The following is a 25,900-nucleotide window of genomic DNA, read 5'->3' on the forward strand; positions in this document are numbered from 1 at the left end:
CCACATGCTTTAGTGCAGAGAATAGAAATGTTCACAGCACTCTAATTACAGTCCAACCAATGATTTGTACAACTCTTGGATTCAATGTCTCACCTCATGAAGGCAAGCATGCCAATGTCTCTTACACTGTCCTTGACACTTTTAGGGAGCTATGCACTTTGCAATCCAAAGTATCTCTGTATATCAGCACTCAAAGTTCAAAGTAAACTTTATTATCATTGTACATATATGTCACCAAATACAACCCTGAGATTTATTTTCTTGTGGGCATACTAAATAAATCTATAGAATAATAGTCATAAAAGAATCAATGAAAGACTGTCCAACTAGGTTGTTCAACCAGAGGCAAGAAGACAATAAACTGTGCAAATACAAAAAGAGGAAATAATAATAATAATAAATAAATATTGAGAACATGAGATGAAAAGTCCTTGAAAGTGAGTCCTTGCCAATTACTCCAGATTCTATCAGAATTTGGCCTGTCAAAGTGCATTACCTTATACTTCTCTGAATTAAATTCCATCAGTTACCATCTGCCCAACTTTCCAACTGATCTATGTCCCCCTATATCAGGGATTCCCAACCTTTTTATGCCATGGACTCCTACTATTAACCAAGGGGTCCATGAACCTCCAAGATAGGAATCCCTGCTCTATATCCTTAGACAATTTGTTTGACTCCACCAATTTTTATCTCAGCTGCAAAATTACTAATTAGGCCACTTTCATTCTCACCCAAGTCACTTGGAGATCTTACAAACAAACAAAGATCCCAGCACCAATCGCTGTGGTACACCATTTGTTACAGACTTACAGTCAGAAAAAAAATCTATCCATCACCACCCTCAGCCTCCTATCACCAAGGCAATTGTAGATCCAGTTTGTCAGTACACCTCAGATACCCTGTGTCTTAATCTTCTGTACCAGCCTACTCTGTTAGATCTTGTCAAACTCCTCACTATAGTCCAGGTAAACCATATCTGTAGCTTCACCTTCTTATTTATTCCCTTTATAATACAATAAGCAGGTTTAGATCAATAATTCTTGTTCTTAGTATTATTTAATTTTTAGTATTTGTTTTTTTTTCTGTACTTGCACGCTAGCCTCCCTTTGCACAATGGTTGTTTGCTAGTTATTCTGAGTAGTTTTAAATTTTATTTTATTGAGATACAGTGTGGAGTCGGCCCTTCTGGCCCTTTGCATCACGCCCCCCACAAACCCCCGATTTTACCCTAGCCAAATCACAGAACAATTTACAATGACCAATTAACCTACTTACCGGTATGTCTTTGGACTCTCTAAGGAAACAGGAGCACCTGGAGGAAACTGACAGGAAGAATTTACAAGCTCCTTACAGACAGCGGCGGAAATTGAACCTAGGTTGCTGGTACTGTGAAGTGTTTGCGCGCTTTCCTCTGTTTGACTGAGAATTACCTTTTTCCCTTTAACAGCAAGGAAACCTTTTGTTTTTAAATGGAGTTATTACTAAACCAACAAGAAGTAGGCTGACAAATAGAATCACCTGCTTCTACTTCCTCACTGGATTTACTAATGAATTTATTAACCAATGATGAGTTGAACCTTTTGGCTGGGATGACCTTCCTTGTCAGTAAATAGATTTGCTTTTGGTTAACCTAATCAGTAAAAGCTGTAACTGCAGCCCGATTACATAAATTCTATTGTATTCCTATGCTCATCTGCAAATGCCCGCAAGATAATGAATCTCAGGGTAGTATATGGTGATGAATCCGTACTTAGAAAATAAAATTACTTTGAATTATTCTAGCTGCTGATTGAAGCACTTTGACTCCAAATCAGTCCTCTGATAGATTTCAGAAATTAGGGAAAAGTATTCACATATGAACAGTTGGTGGGGGGGTGGAAATGTCAGAAGTTCTACTGAAGTCTGGACCTAATGAAGCTGAGACTGAGGGTGTTGGCAAACTCTGGATTCAGTGGAGGCCTGTGCAGTTACAGAGAACACAGCAGAAATCAGGACGGAGCTACAGCACTGTGCAAACGTCTTAGACACATGTAAAAGAATTCTGTAAAGCGAGGATGCTTTCAAAAGTGATGAAATGAAAAGTTTCTAAGTAAAAAAAAACTATGGAGAGAAGTAAACAGTAAAAAAACTAAATCAAATCAATATTTGATGTGTCCTCCCTTTGCCTTTAAAACCGTGTCAGTTCTCTTGGGCACACTGTTGTGCATTTTTATAAGAAAATCAGCTGGTAGGTTGTTCCAAGCATCTTAGAGAACTTGCCACAGTTCTTCTGCAGACTCTGGCTGTCTCGCTTGCTTCTGTCTCCCCAGGTAATCCCAGACAGCCCCGATGATGTTGAGATCAGGGCTCTGTGAAGGCCGTACCATCTGAAAACATTAAAAATCCAGGGTGTCTAAGATTTTGCACGGTACTGTAAGTGCAGGGTGCATTCTGAAGATGTGAAAGCACTTGACACCCAACTATAACCATCATTAGGCAGGAACTGGGTAGGTGGATGTTTAACATAATGTCTTATACTTTGTACTGCACAAGACATTGGTATAAACTAGTTGGAAAATATCTGAAAGGAAAAGTCTGGTATGAAATTCCACAGGAGGTCAACTAATTTTGGTATTTTGAGTTTTCTGGTCAATGTTTCTCCTTGTCTCCAATGTGGCGATGGCTGACTGTCAGGTCACTCGTCTGAGTGCTACTGGTACCTTGTAACCCAGTACTACCTGTCGCACGGTCGGGTGGTCGGCGACTAAACCGGCTCCCCCACCAGGCTTGCCTGGTGAGGAGGGTGGCTAGACACCCTGCAGGACGAAAAACAAGACCTATCAAAGGGCGGATGATCCCTCTCGTAGGGTCAACGGCCATCTACTAAACACGTGCCGTGATGCACGGAAAGGGCATCCTTTGCATCGAAGCTTGGTCTGGCCATTCACTGCAACAGAACTTCCCCCAGCCGTCTTGGACTCCACCATGCCGCTGGATCTGGTGCGGGATGTCGAGAGGGTGGGTCTGGACCTGTGCAACCCCCTATTCACCTAAAATCCACTCACGCACACGCTGTTCCTTTCTAATTGAAAGGAGCCATCATCACCCTACGGGATGGATAGCCAGAGAGAGGCTGACTCACCTATGTCTGGTGCCACGCACTCACACTTGTACATTGTCACGTAGTCTGGGTTGTACCAGGTGTTGATGGGGTAGTACTTGAAGGCCCCGATCATCTTCTTAATGGCATCGTAGATGAAAATGAAGCTGATGAGCATGGAGAAGCCCTCCTCCGTAAAACGCGTGATGTACTTAATGATGAAGCTGGCGTCCGTGGCAACGAGGAGGAGGCACTGAAAAGCAGAATGGAGGCCAATCCAGAGCCGAAATTCTAGGTAGTCTATTTCGTTACTTCTGCAAGAGAGATAAGCATAAAGTCACAGAGAGATACAACATGGCTGGCATCCCCAGCCTAGTGTCAAAGGGCCCCTCAGTTAACGGTAGGGGTCCATGGCATATAAAAGGTTAGAAACCCCTAGAGTAGGGTCCATAAGACCATAAGACATAAGAGCAGAATTAGGCTATTCAGCCCATCGAGTCTGCTCCGCCATTCCATCATGGCTGATCCCAGATCCCACCCAACCCCAAACACCTGCTGCCCTGACCGATCAGGAAATGATCAACTTCCACCTAAATATAAGCACGGACTTGGCCTCCACTGCAGAGCATTCCACAGATTCACTACTCTTTGGCTAAAAAATTCCTCCTTACCTCTGTTCTAAAGGGTCACCCCTCAATCTTGAGGCTGTGCCCTCTAGTTCTGGATACCCCCACCAGAGGAAACATCCTCTCCACATCCACCCTATCTAGTCCTTTCAACATTCGGTAGGTTTCAATGGGCTGCCAACGAATCCAGGTTGATCAGCAACCATCTACTTTACATCTTCCACATCAATCCCATTTACATACTCTCCCCTCATTGTCTTCAACTCCCTCCAAAGATTGCTCCTCGTCCACACATTGGTGGCCACCTAACCTACCTTCAAGATGGTGGAAACCCATGTGATCACAGGTAGAATGAGCAAAACCCCCCTGCACACTTGCACTTTTACATAGACTGGAGAACATGGAACAATATAGCACAGTACTGAACCTTTGGATACAACGTTATGCCGACTTTTTAACCAATTCCAAGATTAGTTTAGCCCTTCTCTCCCACATAGCACTCCATTTTTTCTTTTATCCATGTGCTGATCGAAGAGTCTCTTAAACGTGCCTAATGTATCTGCCTCTACCACCACCCCTGGCAGTGTGTACCACACACCCACCACTCCATGGTGAGTTATCAGTTTACATGTACTGCACTTTTCTCATACTTGAAATATTATGTTTCACATTCTTTGTGTGGGCACGTGGCCAAGCGGTTAAGGCATTGGACTAGCGACCTGAAGGTCATGAGTTCGAGCCCCAGCCGAGGCAACGTGTTGTGTCCTTGAGCAAAGCACTTAATCACACATTGCTCTGCGACGGCAGTGGTGCCAAGCTGTATGGGTCCTAATGCCCTTCCCTTGGACAACATCGGTGTCGTGGAGAGGGGAGACTTGCAGCATGGGCAACTGCTGGTCTTCCATACAACATTGCCCAGGCCTGCACCCTGGAGAGTGAAGACTTTCCAGGCACAGATCATTGGTTTCGCAAGACTAATGGATGCCTTTATTACTCTATGACATTCTTTTACCTTTTTCTAATCTTGATGCACTTGTGTGTGGGGTGAGGTCTGGATGGCAGGCAAACAAAAGCTTTTCCCTCTATCTCAGTGGACATAACAGTAATAAAGCAGTACCAAACCAATACTGGCACCTCCAAGAGGACCAGAACCTGGAGGTTTGCGTGTTTCAGTGACCTGGAGAGCTGTGTTGCCTGGAGTCACGCCTTGTGCTTTAGCTCTTGGTGGGGTCACCCATGTCAAACAGGTCAAGGGGTAGAGGCCGGACTAAGAGAGGTCCACTGGTCCTCCAGGTTTGGGGGTTCATTCAGGGCTAAAAACCCTGACTGATCAAAAAAATTTGATGCAGAAATAGCAATGAAGAATCCTTCTGTATATGTGTGCGATGGTACGGACAGGCAGAGATGGAGGACCTTCATGTCTGCCCTAAGCAACAGCGGTGTAACGAGCTGAAAGTAAGTCAACCAATTCCAATAGCACCCAAGTTCAGAACTGAACCCATGTCTCTGGTACCATGAGGCCACTGCTCCATTGGCTGTGTAACTGGGCCAGCAAACCTTTAGACTGAACGTTCCAAGCTGAATTAATTCCCACTATGGGGACTTTGCTGGCCTGAGTGCCACTTCTGCACCGACTGGACTGCGGGCCACTTTGGGCAGACCGGAGTCACCCACACTGAGCATTGCTGCAGGCACATGGGCCAAACCAGTCAGAAACTTTTCTGAAAGCCTTCAGAGAACATAGTGAATATTTAACAGCCAAAGTGTATCTCCACGATTAACATGAACATTTCGTTCCAGATTTATTCACTGTTGCAGGAACACAAACACTTTTGCAGATCAGCATTGCTGGACTCTAAATACTACTTCAGTAACTTAAAGCATCACCTGCCTGCAGTAGCCTGGCAGTTATTGAGTCGTGGAGTCATAGAGCTCTACAACACAGAAACAGGCCCTTCAATCCACCTAGTCCATGATGAGCAAGAGAAAGTCTGCAGATGCTGGAAATCCAATCAACGCATACAAAATGCTGGAGGAACTCAGCAGGCTAGGCAGCACCTATGGAAAAGAGTCGACGTTTCGGGCCGAAACCCTTCGGCTGGATGCTGTACTCTTTTCCACGGATGCTGCCTGGCCTGCTGAGTTCCTCCAGCATTTTGTGTGTGTGGTCCATGATGAACTGTTATTTGGCCCATCGACCTGCACCTGGACCATAGCCCTCCAAACCCCTCCCAGCCATGTAATTATCCAAAATTCTCTTAAATCTTGCGATCAAGTTCGTCATAGGGAGGGAGGAGAAGATGGCAGCGCGACGCAGCGCGTGCGGCCGTTCTGAATGATATCGATTATATGTAACTAGGGGCCGTGCACAATCTAGATTTGATGGAGACAGACGTGAGAAGCACGGAGGAACATCTGGAGTAACTTCTGAAATGCCCGCTTCACTGCCGCTGCTACTGTGCGATCGAGACGAAGGCCCCAAATCCTTGGCTTTGCCTATTGCCTGTTGCCGGGGTCGGGGTCGAAGCGCTCGGCAGAGATGGTGCTTGGTGCTTGGTATCGGAGAACTGGTTGGAGGCTTGGAGTTTTCGGATGGACTTGGAGTCGGAATGTGGTCGGATGCTTCCAGGATGCTGCACCGGCAAGTTGGCGGCGCTGGAGGTTCACCGTCTGCGTGAGATGATGGGACTTTCGAGAGACTTTGAGACTTTTTACCGTGCCCAGGGTCTGTTCTTATCAAATTACGGTATTGCTTTGCTCTGTTGTAACTATATGTTATAAATATGTGGTTCTGTTAGTTTTTAAGTCGGTTTGTCATGTGTTTCCGTGATATCATTCTGGAAAAACATTGTATCATTTCTTAATGCATGTATTACTAAATGACAATGAAAGGGGACTGCGTGTCCTCATAATCTAAATCTAAATCTACTACTTCCACACTTTCACCACCCTCCAAGTGAAGATGTTCCCCCCTCAGGTTCCCCTTAAATATTTTACCTTTCCCCTTTAACCTATGACCACAAGTTCTAGTAGCACCCAAACTCAGTTGAACTGAAGAAGGGTCTCGGCCCGAAATGTCGACTGTTTATTTATTTCCATAGAGATTGCCTGGCCTGCTGAATTCCTCCAGCATTTTGTGTGTGTTGTTCAGCTGTAAAAGCCTAATTGAGTTTACCCTATCTATTCCCCTCTTAAGTGTTGAAGGGATTTGTGTTGCTTTTGTCAGAGTGAAGGGGTTGAAACTAAAGCACTTTTTCTCCCTCTGTCCCTCTGACTATACCCCTTGCCCATCCTCTGGGTTCCCCCCCCCTCCTTGTCTTTCTCCCCGGACCTCCTGTCTCATGATCCTCTCATATCCCTTTTGCCAATCACCTGTCCAGCTCTTGGCTCCATCCCTCCCCCTCCTGTCTTCTCCTATCATTTCGGATCTCCCCCTCTCCCTCCCACTTTCAAATCTCTTACTAGCTCTTCCTTCAGTTAGTCCTGACGAAGGGTCTCGGCCTGAAACGTCGACTGTACCTCTTCCTAGAGATGCTGCCTGCCCTGCTGCGTTCACCAGCAACTTTGATGTGTGTTGCCTATAGGTTGGTGAGTGTCATCGTTCCACCAGTTGGCACCTGAACTTGTTGGATTGTCGAATGGACTCGGGTGGTTCATCTAAAGAAGGGACTTAGCTGTCTGAATCTGCCACTTGCCCGTATAAGACTGCACAGTTTGGATGGCCCTTACTGATTTCCCAAGCCATACAGATGCTCTGGGCAATAGGGAGTGAATAATGTAACAAAGACAAAAAAGATCAATTCTAAAGGTACTATTGGATTTAAATGGTTTCCCTAAACAGAGTCATGGAGTTACACAGCCCAGAAACAGGCTCTTCAGCCTATCACCAAAGCCAACATTTTTGCTCATCTATATGAATCCCATTTGTGGCACTAGGTCCATATTCTTTGATCAAGATTGGAATCGAAATTAGGTTTATTATCACTGACACTATAATTGTCATTGAATTTGTTGTTTTGTGGCAGTCGTACATTGAAAGACAGTAAAAATTATGAGTTACTCCTGATATCTTACTAGCTAGAATTCACCAGAATTCAGAACAATAAGGGATGACCTAATTGAAACCTATTGAATGGTGAAAGTCCTTGATAGAGTGGATGTTGAGAGTATATATCCTGTGGTGCGAGAGTCTCAAGCCCAGAGGATGTACCCTGAGAACAGAGGGGTGTCCTTTTAGAACAGAGATGAGGAGGAATTTCTTCAGCCGGAGAGGGGTGAATCTGTGGAATTAGATTCTTTGATCGGTCAGGGCATGAAGGGTAAAAGGGAGAAAGCAGGAGATTGGGGCTGTGAGGAAAAATGGATCAGCTGTGATGAAATGGCAGAGCAGACTTGATGGGCCAAATGGCCCAATTCTGCTCCTGTATCTTATGGTCTTCATATGTTTGTGGACCGCTCCAAAATCTGATCACGGAAGGGATGATATTCTAAGAACATTAAGTGCATGTCTTCCGCGAGACAGACATACCATGGGTGGCAAGGGTCTTTAATGATGGATGTCGCCTTCTTGAAACACGACCTCTTGCCTATTCAAGTGCCTGCCTAAATGCCTCTTAAACATAGCAATTGAATCGGATTCCACCAACCTCGTCTGGCAGCAGATTCCAGAAACTTACTGTGTAAAAGATTTCCCCCTCAGATCCCCTTAAACAAACTTTAAGATTCACTTTTGCCTCCCTGGCTGAGACCTGCTTGTGTGGGTCACAGATCATTTTGTGCAACCTCTGAACAACGCAGCAGTTCATTGGTCGCTTGGAACCTTATGAATGGATATGGGTGCCTTCTTCACCAATCAGATCAGAGACACATTACTGAGACATTACTGACACATCCTCCATCTTCCTGTACATTCCCAGTATTCCCCAATTCCCTTTGTAACTGGACCATTGGTCCATCTTTGAATATGCTCAATGACTAAGCATACTTAGTTCTTTGGAATTTTAAATGGGAGTTAAGCACTGTTTGACTAAAGGAGTATACACACCATATACACAACCTCAACTTAATTACATACCCAAAACAAGCAGGGTATTTCTAAAACTTCATAGATAGTGGAGTCATCCCAGAAATCCAAAGCTAGTATAGTCATAGAAGAGCACAATACAGAAATAGGCCCTTTGGTCCATCTAGTCCATGCCAAACCATTTCAGCTGTCTATTCCCATCAACCCGCACCAGGACCATAGCCTTCCATACCCCAACCATCCACGTACCTATCTAAACTGCTCTTAATCATTGAAACTGAGCTTGCATGCACTATTTGCACTGGATACTCATACCAAACTCTCACGACCCTTTGAGTGAAGAAGTTTTCCCTCATGTTCCCCTTAAACTTTTCACCTTTCACCCTTAACCCATGATCTCTAGTTGTAGTCCCACCCAACATCAGTGAGAAAAGCCTGCTTGCATTTACCCTCTCTATATCCCTCATAATTTTGTATACCTCTATCAAATCTCCTTTTAATCTTCTATGTTTTAAGGAATAAATTCTGAGCCTATTTAATCTTTCCTTATAACTCAGGTCCTCCAGACCGGGCAATATCCTTGTAAGTGTTCTCTGAACTCTTTCAACCTTATTTACAACTTCCTTGACCAAAACTGCATACAAATACTCCAAATTAGGCCTCACAAATGTCTTACGCAACTTCAACATCCTTAGAACAGCTAGGTCTTAAGGGTTGTTCTGAAAGAGCTGCAGAATGGTCCAGCACAGAAGCAAGCCAATTGGCCCATCATATTCATGCCAGCCATCAAGTGACCCACACTTACTTGCTGAAGTCAAACAGGAGCTTTTCAAAGATGAGGATGGGGCCCGTGCTGCTCAGGATGGTGAGGGGCTGCCCAGCGAAGAGACAGAAGACAGCGCCGGTAAAAGCAGTGCCCAGGAAACTTTCGATCACCCCCTGGTGGCAGAAAGCAAAGACTGTTAGCCCGAAGCTCTCGTCACTCATTCCAACTTCATTTGCATGGAGTGGAACATTTCTGTGCCATGAGTAACACCATGAATACTTTGCCAGGGCTTGAACTAATCTTATGAAATATATACTTCAATTTTACATACTTAAAAACACATAAAGTTAGACTATAGATTATAGAACATTACAGCATGTTAGGGCGTATTCTGGAGTTTGGATATATAGCAAAGTATTAACTTCAGCAAACAATCTTTAGACCTGAATGTAGATTGTAGATTAAATTTAAAATGCAGCCCCGGACAATAGTATGCTGGAGCTGTAGACACCAGTTAAATGAAAACCAGGCAATGCTGATTAACATTCATTTTGTGTGTCTGGAGTGTGGGTGTGAAGAAGAAAGTTTGAAAATTATAGGTAATCCAAAGGAAGCATTGTAGATAGTTGTAACCATAGAATTGTCCTGCTGCTATCTTTGATCTTTAGCATATAAAATGTCATGTAATATTGGGTTGAACAGGCCTCTTCCTCCATGGGTGCCTCATCTTGTTGAATAAAACATTTCTGTATCCACTAGCTTCAGTGTCCCTCCAGTGAGTTTGCGGATATTGCAAAACAGCTTAGTACAGGCCATTCAGCCCATGACATTATGCTAATCTTTTAACCTACTTTAAGATCAATCTAACCCTTTCCTCCTACATAGTCCTCCACTGTGCTCCACATTCCTGCATCTGCAGTCTCTTGTGTCACCTAATTTACTTTGGTAGGAGCAGTGTAGGAAAGAGGCTGGAGATGAGGTATGTGCTTGTCTTCACCCTGGTCTTCCTGATGCATGGACCCAATGACGGAATGTTCCAGCTGCCAACACTTTGAACTGAAGTGACTAAACCAGGAGTTCCCAACCAGGGGTCCATAGACCCCTCGGTTAATGGTAGGGGTCAATGGCGTAAAAAAAGTTGGGAAACCCTGCCCGAAACACTTCATCCATTACGTATCCTCCACTTACAATGATGTCTGATTCTGCTTGTACTTCAGATAGTTCGGATTAAATAAAAAGCAACATGGCATTCATTCCCAAGGCCACTTCCTACAGATAAGAAGGGCCACTTGTTCCTGCACAAGATATCCTCTCAGAACAAAACCTCCAGCACTTGCAGTACTCAGCCTCCAGAATTAGATCAAGAGGAGACATTAGACGCACACTGGTGCTGCATTCCCCAAAAATGAGGAAACATAGAAACATAGAAAATAGGTGCAGGAGTAGGCCATTCAGCCCTTCGAGCCTGCACCGCCATTTATTATGATCATGGCTGATCATCCAACTCAGAAGTTAAGGAATGTTTAAAACAGTTTCTCCCAGTTTTACCTGCCACCTTGGACTTCGTTCTCCTCTCCCCCCACCTTCTTACTCTGACTCCTCATCTTTTCCTCTCCAGTCCTGATAAACAATCCTGGCCGGAAAAGTTGATTGTTCACTCTTTTCCATAGATGCTGCCTGGCCTGCTGAGTTCCTCCAGCATCTTATGTGTGTGACTTTGGATTTCCAGCATCTGCGGATTTGCTGGTGTTTGTAAAGTCGAAGAATGAATTGATTGTTTTCCAGGTTACGTAGAGAAACAAGGAGGGAGAATAAACAGCCATGCATGATACGCTGGAGGAATTCCCATCAGGCATCATCTGGGAGGGGAGTAAACAGTCAATATGTCAGGCCAAATCCTTCATCAATACAGACACTGAGCTTGTGTGTGTGTTTTGCTCTGAATTTCCAGCATCTGCAAAATCTTTTCTGTTTATCGAAGGATAAAGAGAACCTTTATCGGTTCGACGAGGACCAGGGATATATCCAAAACAGAGGCAGCATCTTAAAACAAAGAACAAGCTCTTTGGCCCATGATGTTGTGCAGAACCAACTAAATTATAAATCAAATGGCTAACTAAACTAATCCCTTCTGCCTATACAATGTCCATACCCTTCAGGGCTGATTTAGGAGACGCTTTATTCTAGCCCAAGGGTTCCCAACTTTCTTTATGCCATGGACCAATACCATTAAGCAAGGTATTGGAACCCCTGTTCTGGCCAGTGTAATGTCCTAGAGACTTTATCCCTGTCCCTCCTAAAAAAAGCAGTAGGGAATTCATTAATTAAATCTAGCAGTAATAGTATTAGTAATAGTTAGTATTAGTAATGGTAACCACTGAAGTAATGGCTTTCAATCCTGCTGACTAATACTCTTCAGGAGAGGGATGCTATCTCCATACCTTATCTGACTTCTTGGTATCTCCAAACCTCCAACAATATGGTGGATTCTCAGGTGATCTGAGGTAATTACGGATGGGGGCTGACTGCATCAATACCCCATTGGACACAGTTATGGCACCAATTAGAAATTGTTGCTTTCACCCTAGATACCAATGCTGCATTTGCTGCAGGTAACTTGGTGGTTAGGGACGTAATTCCCCAAAATCCATTCAGGTCCTGACTCAGTGAGTTACCTTGTGCAGGAGGTGGTGGTGGTCTTGTCAACCAGTAAAGGTCTCAGTTGCCCAAGGGGGCACTAAAGGGGAGGCCACTGGTCATGTGAGCATTGGTAATGTGGAGGAGGAGCTGGGACAGGATCAAACACTGGAATTTAGGATCCACACCAACCTAACACTCATCGCATGCCTAGACCACCGCACATCCATCTCACACCCACCTCATTTCCACATCCACTACACTCCCACCTAACTCTCGCCTCACACCAAGGTCATATCCTCGTCATGTCCACATCTACCTCACATCTATCTCATACCCTCACCACCTTATATCCTCCTTGCATTCAGACCCACCTCGTGCCCAAGCCGGGTAATGTAGCCAACTAGCAGCTGGGCTCTCCCCCATCAGGGAGCTTGCTGTGATTCGTGGTGGCAGCCTCTGCTTTAGGTGAAGATGGGCCTCGCTCGGCAATAATACCTGGTTTTCTTCTTTCTTGACAGAGATCAGCTGCGTTCATGAAACTGCCAATGACTTTTTCAAATAACCATAAGACCATAAGACATAGGAGCAGAATTAGGCCAGTCAGCCTGTCTAGTCTGCTCTGCCATTCCATCATGGCTGATTTACTATCCCTCTCAATCCTATTCTCCTGCCTTCTCCCCAAAACCTTTGATGCCCTGACTAATAAGACCATAATACATTGGAGCAGAATTAGGCCATTTGGTCCATTGGCTAATTCACTCTCTTTGAATTGAAAACAAGCAATTCAAAGAGGGTGAACTGCTTGCTCTCCGGTGAGCTGACTGTTTGGAACGCTGGTGCTCACTGGTTAGTTGATGGAGTGGTGGTTGCCATTGTAAGGGTACCTTCTCACCTGGTAATTGTCGGTCGCGTCGCCCAGTAATCCACCGAAGGTGATGGCATTGGTGATACAGCCCAGGTAGATGAAGAGAATGGTGGAGATGGACTGGATGTGGAAACCCTCATAGAAGTCACTGGGCAGCCAAGGAAGCTTTCTCTTGATATCGAGCCGTAGGCCTCCACAGAACCTGCACCCAGTGTGAACAGCAGAGCATGAGAAACCAGACAATGTTCTTAAGTTTGTTGTATTTATGTATTATTACCTATTGTACTGTGCAAAGGTTTTTAGGTACAGCTAGGGTGCCTAAGGCTTTTGCACTGTGTTTGTCAGTGTGGAAGTGGAGAGCGAGTTTATAAATCTGGCAAGGGCAAAGGACGTTGGCAATGGCACGGGTCGCATGTGGGACAGGTGGCAGAGGAGTACCAGGGATGGGGGAAGGGTCTGGGTACCAACACACCCGGCCCTGGGACACCAGGCAAGGTCATTTGATTCCAAGCAATTGGTTTATTGATCATTACAGAATGTCTCTCTGGTGCTTCCCGCTCTCTCCCCTCTCCCTTCCCCTTTCCCCAACCGTGATTCCCCTCTTCCTGCCCCCTTCCCACTCTCAGTCCCCAATAGAGACCCATTTCAGAATCAGGTTTATCATCACTCACATATGCCGTGAAATTTGCTTTTCTTGTGGCAACTGTACAGTGCAATACATAAAATTATGGCAGTACTGTGGAGAAGTATTAGGCTGCCTAACACTGTTGCAAAGTACACTATATACGTGTAACTTCTCAGTGTGTTTTAGTAGTTGCAGATGCCTTTTTATCTTTCTGGAAACTTTCTTAGTTTCAGTGGCAGGTATCACATTGTATGAAAAGGGCCATCTTATTGGTTAATTTAAGCAAAGGTATTTGAATGGAATTTGCTGTTATCAGTTATCTGGTATAAGAGGACCAGACCAAATTGGTTCTTTCTTTTCCCCTCCCCACCTCTCTCTTTCTCTCCCTCCCCATGCCTCTTTTCCCTTCATCTTTTTTGTTCTTAGAATGCTTAATAAAAATAATGATAAGCATCAAGTTTTCTGCCTCGTTCTTGACTTCCAAAGAACCTCGAATCAAAGACATTTGGATCCAATGAGTGTAATGTGGGAAGATGGATTATCACCCACAATCAACCAATATCCATTTGCAGGCTTCAATGTCCCCTTAAAAGGTACAAACCCATCTATTAGTGAATCTGGCTGCAATACCCTTGGTTCTTCCATCTAGATCATTAACATAGATAGTATACGGCAGTTCATAAGGAGAGAACTCAATTTTGTGCCTTTGCCTCGTATAAGTCCAAATTCTTTTGATCTCCTCTCCTTTTAGATCTAGGTTCTTTCTCTTTACGTTTGAGCAGAGTAGTTACAAACTTCGCCACCATCAAACAAGCTTTACATTGCCCAGCAGTATTGAAGGGGAGGAGTTGCATGCCTCAGTGCTTCGATGTAGTTTCGCCGCAACACCTCCTCCACGATCTCCAGCAGCACAAACGACAACCTCTCACTCAATGTCAGCAAGACCAAGGAACTGTCTGTAGACCAGGAGAGGGAAAACAGAGGTCCATGTGCCAGTTCTCACCAGAGGATCAGAGGTGGGAAGGGTTAGTAACTTCAAATTTTTGTCTATTTCAGAGGACCTGTCCTGGACCCAGCACGTAAGGGCAATTGTGAAGAAAGCATGACAGTACCTCTACTTTTTAGGGTCCTGCGGAGATTTGACGTGACATCTAAAACTTTGAAAAACTACTATAGATATGCAGTGGGGAGTATAGTTACTGGCTGAATTACAGCTTTGTATGGACACACCAAGCCCAATGAATCACAGGGTTGTACATTGTGACATGTATGTACTTTGATAATAAAATTTACTTTGAACTTAAAAAATGAACAAACTATTTGCCATGAAAATGTGTCCTTGAATTATTAATTGTTTCTTAATTTGTATTTAATTACTGTGAAAGGTGAGAAGGATGGACTGAGCTTGGAGCAGGTTGGAGAGGAGCGGTGGATGGGGTTGGGATTGGGGAATGGGATTGCTTTGGGAGTAGTAGTTGGGGCTGAACTGGATCAGGAGTGGTGGCTGGGAACGTGTTTGGATTGTGATTAGTAGGTGAGTGTAGGATCAGGGAATGGGATTGGGGAACGGAAATGCTTTAGGGTGGGAATGTGATTGGATCGGGAGCGGCGGCTGGAAGTGGGATTGGCTTGGAACCATTGTGCCGGAATGGGATCAGATTAGGAATGGTGGGCAGGTGTGTGACTGGATTGGAAATGGTGGGGAGGAGTGGGATAGGATCAGAAATGGTGGTTAGGAGTAGGATTGCATCAGGAATGGTGGTCAGGAGTGGGATTGGATCGGGAATGGAGGGTCGGAATGGTGGGGAAGAGTGCGACTGGAATGGTGGGCAGGTGTGCGACTGGATTGGAAATGGCGGGGAGGAGTGGGATTGGATCAGAAACGGTGGTCAGGAATAGGATTGGATCAGGAATGGTGGTAAGGAGTGGAATTGGATCAGGAATGGTGGTAAGGAGTGGAATTGGATCAGGAATGGTGGGGGGGAGTGGAATTCGATCAGGAATGGTGGTAAGGAGTGGAATTGGATCAGGAATGGTGGTCAGGAGTGGGATTGGATCGGGAATGGAGGGTCGGAATGGTGGGGAAGAGTGCGACTGGATTGAAAATGGCGGGGAGGAGTGGGATTGGATCAGAAACGGTGGTCAGGAATAGGATTGCATCAGGAATGGTGGTAAGGAGTGGAATTGGATCAGGAATGGTGGGGGGGAGGTGTGGTTTTGGATCAGGAATGGTGGTAAGGAGTGGAATTGGATCAGGAATGGTGGGGGGGAGTGGAATTGGATCAGGAATGGTGGGGGGGAGTGGAATTGGATCAGGAATGGTGGGGGGGAGGTGTGGTTTTGGATCGGGAATGGTGGTAAGGAGTGGAATTGGATCAGGAATGGTGGGGGGGAGGTGTGGTTTTGGATTGGGAGTAGCGTGTGGGTGTTGTTTAGTTTTTGGATGTGGACATCTCCCGTTAATAGGTTTCTGCTGCCAACTGATGTCAATGGAGGGCAAAGCAAGAACAATCTAACCAGGAAGTCTGGAATACATACCTCCCCGTCCAGGTCAGCTCTTCCCCGAGCTCGTGTGGTGCAGGCATGTTCTCGTCATCACTTACTCCACCGCATCCTGCTGATCCATTCATCTGCCCTGCCTCACTGAGAGAGTAGATGGACTTCCTGTGGGAAAGACAGACAGACAGCTGGTCAGTCTATATGTGGGGTAGTCACAGGGACACACTCTTCCGACTGTTCACGACAAGAGATAGCTTGTTAGCGGTTAGTGCGTTGCTTTACCATGCTAAGGAATCAAAGATCACCATTCAATTCCCATTGTTGTCTGTAAGGAGTTTGTACATTTTCCCTGTGACCACATGGGTTTCTTCCACGTGCTCCAGTCTCCTCCCACATTCCAGATGTTATGGTTAGGGTTAGTAAGTTGTGGGCATGTTACTTTGGTGTCACTTACAAACTGCCCAGCACGATCCTTGCTGATCCGACTTGATGTAAAAGACACATTTCACTGTATGGTTTGATGTTTTGACGGGCATGCAACACAAACCCTGCAAATAATTGAATTAAATTCCTACCTTTTCTCGGCTGGTGTCACTTTCTTGGGAGGCTCGATCCTGATCTTGGGGTCCCACTCACCAGGAGGAAGAACAATTACCTCGTCGAGGAATTCGTCGATGCCAGCGATCAAGTCGTCTCTGTCCCTCGCCTTGTAAGCCACGTCGCTGAACAGCTGTAACCCAGGAAACCCAGAGCAGAGTGAGCATCAGTCAGACGGAACTGCGGGAGACTGCAATCAGCCACCACACAGCGGGGTAACCCACTCACCATCCATTCCAAACACTTCCCATCAGGAAGGCAATACTGAAGACTGAAGTCCCACACCACCAGGTTCAAGAACAGTTCCTTCTCGTCAGCCACTTGGTTCTTGAATCAACTGGCACACCTTAATCAGTATGGCAACACCACATGTTGTGTGACAATGGAGATTTTTTTGTTCTTTCTTATAATAATTGTGTTTACTTCATGTTTAGTTTACATTTATCTTCTGAATGCTACTTATTATTATTACTTTATTGAGATACAACGCGGAATAGGCCCTTCTGGTCCTTCGAGCCACACCGCCTGGCAATTTCCCAGTTGAACCCTAGCCCAGTCATGGGACAATTTACACTGACCAATTAACCTACCAACCAGCACGTCTTTGGACTGGGCGAGGAAACCGGAGCACCCGGAGGAAACCCACGCTGGCTCGGGAAGAACGTACAAACTCTGTACAGGCAGCAGAGGAAATTCTGATTACAGGCACCGTGTGATGCAGCTAAAATTATTTTTTTCTTTGCACCCGCCCCCTCCCCCCCCAGTTCATGTGACAATAAACATATTTCCAACTTTGACCAATTAACCTCTATACCTGCATGACTTTGGGATGTGGGATTTAGGTCAAACATCCAGAAAAAACCAGCCCATCTGAGGGGGCACATGCAAACTCCTCACAAAAAGCAGCAGAAGTCAGGATCGAACCCACATTACTAGAGATGGGAAACAGAAGCTCCGCTGGCACTGTCCATCCATGGGACAAGTTTCTGAGCTGCTGCTGCAAACTCTTTGCTTTCTGGCTTCTTGGAAAACCATCGCACTTGCATAGCGCCGCCAAGCAATTCCCACTGGTGTTGGGCATAAAGGAATGTCACCCACCATCACCATGACGCAAAGAGCACAAAGAAAAATACTGCAGAGATGATCTGAAATCATCGACCAAGCACAAGGATGAAGCTATTTAACGTTACTCAGTGTAGTACTGATAACCGAGGTTGGCTCTCAAGTTAACGTTTCCAACCTCAACACATAATTGTGCCTTTTCTGTTTAAGTTTAAGTTAGCAACTCACATCATCCACCATCAGTGTGGCCATTGCTCTTCCGATTTCACTGTAGGATTTGCCTTTTCCTTGAGGTCCCAAAAGAATAAAGATAAACCTGTGTGGAATGGAGATTAATAAGTTAAACCTTTGAATCCCCAATTTTATTCCTTGTAGACCAGGGGTTCCCAAACTTTGTTAAGCCATGGACCCCTACAATTCATCGAGGGGTCCGTGGATCCCACATTGGGAACCCCTGTTATAGATATGGGAGCAGAGTTAGGCCACTCATTTATTCTCTACCATTTGATCATGGCTGATTTATTTTCCCTCTTAACCCCACTCTCCTGACTTCTCCCCATCCCCTTTAATGCACTTACTAATTAAGTACCTCTTTATTTCGGCTTTAAATATACCTGATGACTTGGCCTTTGTAGTGTATTCAATATTTCAGAAATATTTGAGCAATATTGTAAATAGATTGTTTGATTCAGCATTCTTTGTTTGTTTGTATAATTCATTGTGGGTTATAAGTAAGAAGTATGTGAATTGTATATGTTATGACCACGTCATACGTGAACCCCTCACTAAAGGAAAACTAAGTAGTCAAGTATCCTGGCTCTTGTGTTTTTCTTTCAGTTCGTTTCTGGAGTTACAAAACATAATAGTGGTGATGAGGAAGTTTTTAAAAACAACCTGAGACTTCTACCTACCTGTTAAAGCACAGCACATTTTTCTTTGGAAGGGGGAAGAGAGAGAGAGAGAGAGAGAGAGATATTCAAGTTAAAAAAAAAGTGCAGCACATTTTTCTTCAGAAGGGGAGAGAGAAGTTTTAGTTAAAAAAGGCAGAGAATAGATTAAATTAACAAGCAATGTGTATGGCCATGGGTTCATAAACAGTGAGTACTGGGTGGTAATAATTAAAAATTTAAAAAAAAGCGGAGTGGGCTGGCTACATCAGAAAGATAAGTGTGTTTGATTGCACAACAGAAAACTGGATGATGTATACTGAACAAATTGAGCAGTATTTTGAAGCAAATGAAGTAGCTGATGAAAAGTGAATGCCAGTGTTGCTGAGAGCAATGGATGGAAAAGCATACAGTTTGCTTAGAAGTTTAACTGCTCCAAACAAACCAGCCGAAATGAGCTTTGCTGAAATTATGAATGTCATGAATTTTGTGGGACCTTACAAGAAAGCATTCAAAAATGGTTCCTAACTGAAACACAACTTACATTTAAAAGAGCAGTTGAAATTGCTGTATTAATGAAAACAACAGTCAGAGACTCAAATAAGTCACAAGCAGGATAGAAAGTGAGTGTAATCAAAATTGCAACATCTAAACAGGAACCTGCCTTGCTGAATAAATTGTGTTACTATTGTGGTGGGCGGGGGGGGGGGGTCGAGGTTTCGTACACCAGACCAATATTGACTTAAAAGTGAAACTTGCAGAAAATGCAACAAAGTAGGAAGCATATAAACAGCGCATCAGGCATATGGACTGCACAGGGAAAATACAACTAAAAATATAAGTTGCAGATTCAAAAAGAACAGTAATCTGCAAGCTGTTGATGAAAAGTTTGATAATGATGAGAGGAATTCAGGATGTCTAAACCTTGAGTTTTGCAATGTGAAAACTAACAAGAGACAAGCAATGCAGCTTACACCAGAAGTGAATGACAAATTAATTAAAATGGACACTGGCTCTGCTGTTTTAGTTATTATACAAACATATTTGGACATCATTTCAAAGATACTAAACTGAAGTTTGCAGATATCTAACTAAGAACTTATGTGGCAGAAAAGATAACTCCTGTGGGAATGACATTTGTAACAGTGAAATATAACAACCAACAAGCCAAATTGGGCTTTCATGTAGTGAAAATGGATGGCCAGCATTGTGGGTTGTGACTGGCTGAGACAATTACAAATTGACTGGAGATCCATCCCCTGCAATTGATTCAACTGAAAGTGAACTAAGAAAGGCACCGGATGAGGCTACAGCAGTGTTCAAGAATGGCATTGGAAAACTGAAAGATATCAAAGGTAAGATAGTGTTAAATTAAAATGCAACACCCAAGCTTTACAAAAGCCTTTTAGTTCCTTATACCATCTGTGAGAAAGTAGCCAATGAGCCAGGCTGAAGGAATTCTTTCCAAGGTTGAGTGGAGCCCATGGGCAATGCCAGTGGTCCCAATAGCCAAGAAAGATGGGTCTGTCAGGATCTGTGGTGATTTTAAGGTCACCATCAACCCAGGACTGGGAGTAGATCATTGCCCTTTGCCCAGGAGAGAGGATATCGTTGCAAACCTTTCTGGGGAAAAACACTTCAGAAAAGTGGACTTGGCTGAGACCTACCGACAGATGGAGATGGAAGAAGAGTCCAAAGTGTTTCTCGCCATGAACACTCACAAGGGGCTTTATCACTATAATAGGCTTGTTTTTGGAGTAGCATCTGTGCCTGCACTCTGGGAGAAAGCTGTGGACCGGGTGCTGTAAGGCTGCACTGGCACTCAGAGCTACCTGGATGACATGTTTGTTACTGGTGGGGATGACAAGGAAGATCTACAAAATCTCAAGACAGTGTTTAAAAGATTAGAAGTTTATGGGCCCAGAGCATGATGCAAAAAATGTGAATCTTTTAAACCAAGCATCACTTACTGTGGTCACGCCATTGACACACAAGGTTTACACAAGAAAATTCAAGCAGTGGTCGATGCTCCAAGGCCTAAGCACATGCCACAGTTGCAGTGCAGTTTAGAATTTGTCAATTACTATAACAGGTGCCTGCCAGACTTGGCTACTGTGTTCCACCCCTTGAACTCATTAAAACAAATCGGGAAGAAATGGCAATGGACAAAGCAGTGTGAGGTGGCTTTCCAAAAGGTAGAGGAAATGGTGACATTTCAACATTGTATTCACACATTATAATCCACATCTTCCAGTGAAGCTTGACTGTGACACCTCTCATAATGGTACAGGTGCAGTCATGTCACATGTTCTGAGTGATGGAAGTGAACACCCCATAGTCTTTGTATCACATTCCTTTACCACTGCAGAGAAAAATTATGTACAGATTGACAGAGAGGCTTTGCATTTCATTTGGGTTGTAAAACATGTCAACCAGTACTAGTAAGGGAGAGAGTTTATACCCTCAATACTGATCAACAACCACTGGTATCCATTTTCTACAAGCCCACTGACTCTCATAACTACCTCAATTTTACCTCTTCCCACCCCACCACATGCAAAAATGCCATTCCCTATTCCCAGTTCCTCCGTCTCCGTCGCATCTGCTCTGAGGATGAGGTTTTCCGTTCCAGGACATCTCAAATGTCCTCTTTCTTTAAGGATCATGGTTTCCCTTCTGCTGTCATCAATGATGCCCTCACCTGCATCTCCTCCATTTCCCGCACTTCGGCTCTCACCCCATTCTCCCGCCACCACAACAGGGACAGAGTTCCCCTTGTCCTCACCTACTACCCCACCAGCCTCCGGATCCAGCACATTATCCTCCGCAACTTCCGCCACCTTCAACAGGACCCCACAACTAAGCACATCTTTCTCTCTCCACCCCTCTCCACTTTCCGCAAGGATCGGTCCCTCCGCGACTCCCTTATCCGCACGTCCCTCCCCACGGATCTCCCACCCGGCACTTATCCCTGTAAGCGCAAGTGCTACACCTGTCCCTACACCTCCTCTCTTGCCACCATTCAGGGCCCCAAACAGTCCTTCCAGGTGAGGCAACACTTCACTTGTGAGTCTGTTGGGGTCATCTATTGCATCCGGTGCTCCCGGTGCGGCCTCCTCTACATCGGTGAAACCCGATGCAGATTGGGGGACCGCTTCGTTGAGCACCTCCGCTCCGTACGCCACAACAGACAGGATCTCCCAGTAGCTACCCACTTCAACTCTGCTTCCCACTCCCATTCAGATATGTCCATACATGGCCTCCTCTACTGCCTTGATGAGGCTAAACTCAGGTTGGAGGAGCAACACCTCATATACTACCTAGGTAGTCTCTAGCCCCCTGGTATGAACATAGAGCTCTTCAACTTCCGGTAATTCCCTCTCCCTCCCTTCCTCTATCCCTATGTCACTCTGCCTCCTCCCCCAGCTGCCTATCACCTCCGTCATGGTTCCGCCTCCTCTACTACCCATTGTGCTTTCCCCTATTCCTTCTTCACCTTTCCTGCCTATCCTCTCCCTACCTCCCCTCCTGCACCCCTTTATCTTTCCCCTTACTGGTTTTTCACCTGGAACCTACCGGCCTTCTCCTTCCCACCCTCCCCCCACCTTCTTTATAGGGCCTCTGCCCCTTCCCTCTACAGTCCTGACGAAGGGTTCCGGCCTGAAACGTCGACCGATCTTTTCCACGGATGCTGCCCGACCTGCTGAGTTCCTCCAGCGTGTTGTGAGTGTTGCGGTATCCATTTTCAATCCACAGAAGGGTGTTCCACTAACAACAGCAGCACGAATACAGAGATGGGCTCTGTTTGTTGGAGGACACAATTGCAAGATTGAATTCAAGAAGAGAATTAATCATGAAAATGCTGATAGATTGTCCAGTTTACCCTTGGAAAAGGAAATAGCTGAAAAATTCACAAAAGGGGATACTCCTCGTGATGTATTCTCCCAATGCACATCAAAAATCTCCCTGTTATGGATGATCCAAAGGGAAACCAGAAAAGAGCCTACGCTGTCTCAGGTCGACATGGCTTCACAAAATGGCTGTAATGTGCAACAGAATTTCCAGCTCCCATTACTAGCACTGGGATGCTCTTGATGGGGATTGCATGGGAGATGTTCTACCATGCAAACTAAGTGCTGGAGGAGCTACATACCAGTCATTTAGGTGTGGTCAAAATGAAAGCTTTGTCTCAAAGATGCGTCTGGTGGCCTGGGATAGGTCAGCAGATCAAGCAGCTTGCCAGGCACCATTCAGAATCCCAATGTGTCCAGAAAATGCCAAGAGCAGCACCTCTCCATCCTCGTGTATGGCCTGCACCACCCTGGTAGAGAATTCATGTGGATTTTGCCAGACCATTCGTGGGCACAAATGTCTTGGTCATAGTGGATGCAGCTTTAAAGTGGCCAGAAGTGTTCCCGATAGCCTCCATAACTGATGCGTTGAGAACCCTTCTCTCAAGAACTGGTATTCCAGAACATTTAGTCAGTGATAACGGGCCACAGTTTGCTGTGGAACAGTTTCAGTCATTCCTGAAAATGAATGGAATAAGACATATTACATCTACTCCATACCAATGGTTTGGCAGAAAGGTCTGTCCAGAATCTAAAGAATGCACTGTAAGCAATGTCAACACAATACACTGAATCAGAAGCTCAATTTCCTCCTTGCATATTGCAATCTAACACACTCCACAACCAGTGCTGTTCCTGAGTTGTCCTCGTGCTCATGCTTGGATCTCCTCAAACCCAATATCAGAAGAACTATGCAGGACTAACAGCTGAGACAAATTGAGGGCTCCTCAAACAAGGAGGTTCATTATTTCACTCATGGTCAAGCAGTCCTGCTGAGGGACTACAGAGGTGATCAAAAGTGGGCATTGAAAGATTAAGGACAGAACTGGACCACACTCCTACACAGTGGACATTGTGAACGGTATCACCTGGAGATGACACATCGATCGGTTGAGGAGAGCGGAGGCAATTGTTCAAGAAGAAAGGTGTCCTGAGCTGTCAGAAGCTCTTCCTGCAGTCCCAGTGTCAACTTCTTCAACTACCATGGAGGAGGCCCCAGAACCTGAGATTGTTTCACAGCCACAAGTCTCACCTGCCAAGCAAAGTGATCCCTCTCGTCAGGAAAGATGTTATCCTGCAAGAGTAAGAGAGGCTCCACAGTGTTTAAATCTTCAGGCCTGAATGGGGCAATTTAAAATTTACTATGCTGTGGCTACCTATATAGTAGTATAATGTAATGTAGTGTATATATACACACATGATGACTAGAGAGCAATCATCATCATCATCAGGTGCCATGCTCAGTTTGAGCTTTGACTGCCATGGCCCACACACTCCTGTTTCGGGTCAAGTGGATCAATTCATTGGTATTCATTTCCAATTCTTTGGCTGCTGTCTCCATCATCATTTGTCTTTGCCTTCCTCTTGCTTTCTTCCCTTCAATCTTTCCCATAATTACCGTGCATTCCAAATCATCTTTCCTAATCACATGTCCAATGAAGTTACGTTGCCTTTTCATGATCTCATATATCATTTCTCTTTTTGTGCTTGCTCTGTTCATGACATCCTCATTAGATATTCGTTTCATCCATGATATTCTTTGCATCCTCCTCAAAAACCACATCTCTGCTGCTTCAATTCGTTTCCTCATGTTACTAGATATTGTCCAACATTCTGATCCATATAACATAATTGAATAAACGTAACATTTCAGTGCTCTGAGGCGGGTTGTCATACCTAGTTTAGTGTTGGTCAGTAGACTCTTCATTCTCGTAAAGGTGTCTTTTGCCATCCCTATTCTTCTTTTGATGTCCATGTCGCACCTGCCATCTGATGTCACCCAGCTTCCTAAGTAGCAAAAGTCCTTTACTTGTTTTATGTCTTCCCCATTTATTCTCAGCCTGTAGATAGCATTCTCCTTCTTTTTGAATATCACCATACATTCTGTCTTTTTGCAATTGATAGATAGACCTATTTTTGCACTTTCTTCAACAACTATATCAATTAAGTTTTGTAGTTCTTCCTCCGTACTTGCAATTAACACAGTGTCATCCGCATATCTAAAATTATTGATGTTTTCACCACCAACTTTGATTTCCAAGATGTCTCTTATTTTTTGTAATATTGTTTCACTGTACACATTAAACAAATCAGGGGTAAAACACACCCTTGTCTAATGCCTCTCTGGCTTTTTGTAAACTGACTCACTTCTCCATCTATTCTTACAGCGGCAGTTTGTTCCCAGTACAGACTTCTGATTAGGCGGAGGTCTTTCGAATCTAGATCTAGTTTCCTGTAATATTTCAAATAACTTATTGTGCTTCACTTTATCAAATGCTTTTGTGTAGTCGATAAAACAAACAAATAAATCTTTTTGCGCTTGAATACCTCATTCCAATGGTATCCTTAACATCAATATCGCATTTCTTGTACCTTTGTCTTTCACAAAACCATATTGTTCTTTACCTATTTCAGCTTGTATCTTACTTTTAGCTTTTGCCATCAAAATTCTTAGAAGTATCTTAGTGATATGACTCATTAAACTTATGGTCCTATGTAATTCACATTCTATTGATCCAGGTTTCTTAGGAAGAGTGATAAATACTGATTTTTTCCATCTCTTCTGGTATTATTCAAATTATTAACAGATGGACTGAGTATATTCAGAAATTGTTTGAAGATGATTGAGGTGAAAAACCAGAAATTAAGAAGAACATTGAAGGTCCAAGTATTTTAAAATCTGAAGTTCGTAATGCAATAAATAAGATGAAGAAAGGAAAGGCGGGAGATCCTGATGAATTAGTAATAGAACAAATTATTGCCCTTGAAGATTATGGAATTGAAAAACTCACTGATTTAATTAATGACATTTATGAGACTGGAATAATACCAGAAGAGATGAAAAAAAAATCAGTATTTATCACTCTTCCTAAGAAACCTGGATCAATAGAATGTGAATTACATAGGACCATAAGTTTAATGAGTCATATCACTAAGATACTTCTAAGAATTTTGATGACAATAGAGCAATGCCTTACATATTGAGTTGGAGTTTATATCTAAGCAGGGAGGAGTGTAGTGTGCTCAATATTTTGGTAATATTTGAGTAATATTGTAAATATTTTGTTTGATTAAGCATTCTGTGTTTGCTTACATAATTCATTACAAGTTATATGTAAGAAGTACGTGAATGGCACACGTCACTGTGCCACCATGTC

At 44.2% G+C, this 25,900-nt stretch overlaps 1 protein-coding gene across 1 annotated transcript in view; it reads right to left on the reverse strand.

Moving 5' to 3' along the window:
* LOC140201872 (electrogenic sodium bicarbonate cotransporter 4-like) overlaps positions 1-25,900 on the reverse strand; it is a 133,655-nt gene that overhangs the window by 53,788 nt on the left and 53,967 nt on the right. Inside the window, exons 8-13 of the mRNA XM_072266624.1 lie at positions 18,014-18,101; positions 16,702-16,856; positions 16,166-16,291; positions 13,030-13,204; positions 9,537-9,670; positions 3,125-3,396 (exon numbers count right to left, since the gene is read on the reverse strand). Of these exons, the coding sequence (XP_072122725.1) occupies positions 3,125-3,396; positions 9,537-9,670; positions 13,030-13,204; positions 16,166-16,291; positions 16,702-16,856; positions 18,014-18,101 (950 nt within the window). The remainder of the gene's footprint in view (positions 1-3,124; positions 3,397-9,536; positions 9,671-13,029; positions 13,205-16,165; positions 16,292-16,701; positions 16,857-18,013; positions 18,102-25,900) is intronic.

This window comes from Mobula birostris, chromosome 8, assembly GCF_030028105.1.
Source record: "Mobula birostris isolate sMobBir1 chromosome 8, sMobBir1.hap1, whole genome shotgun sequence".
In the NCBI taxonomy this organism is placed as follows: Eukaryota; Metazoa; Chordata; class Chondrichthyes; order Myliobatiformes; family Myliobatidae; genus Mobula; species Mobula birostris.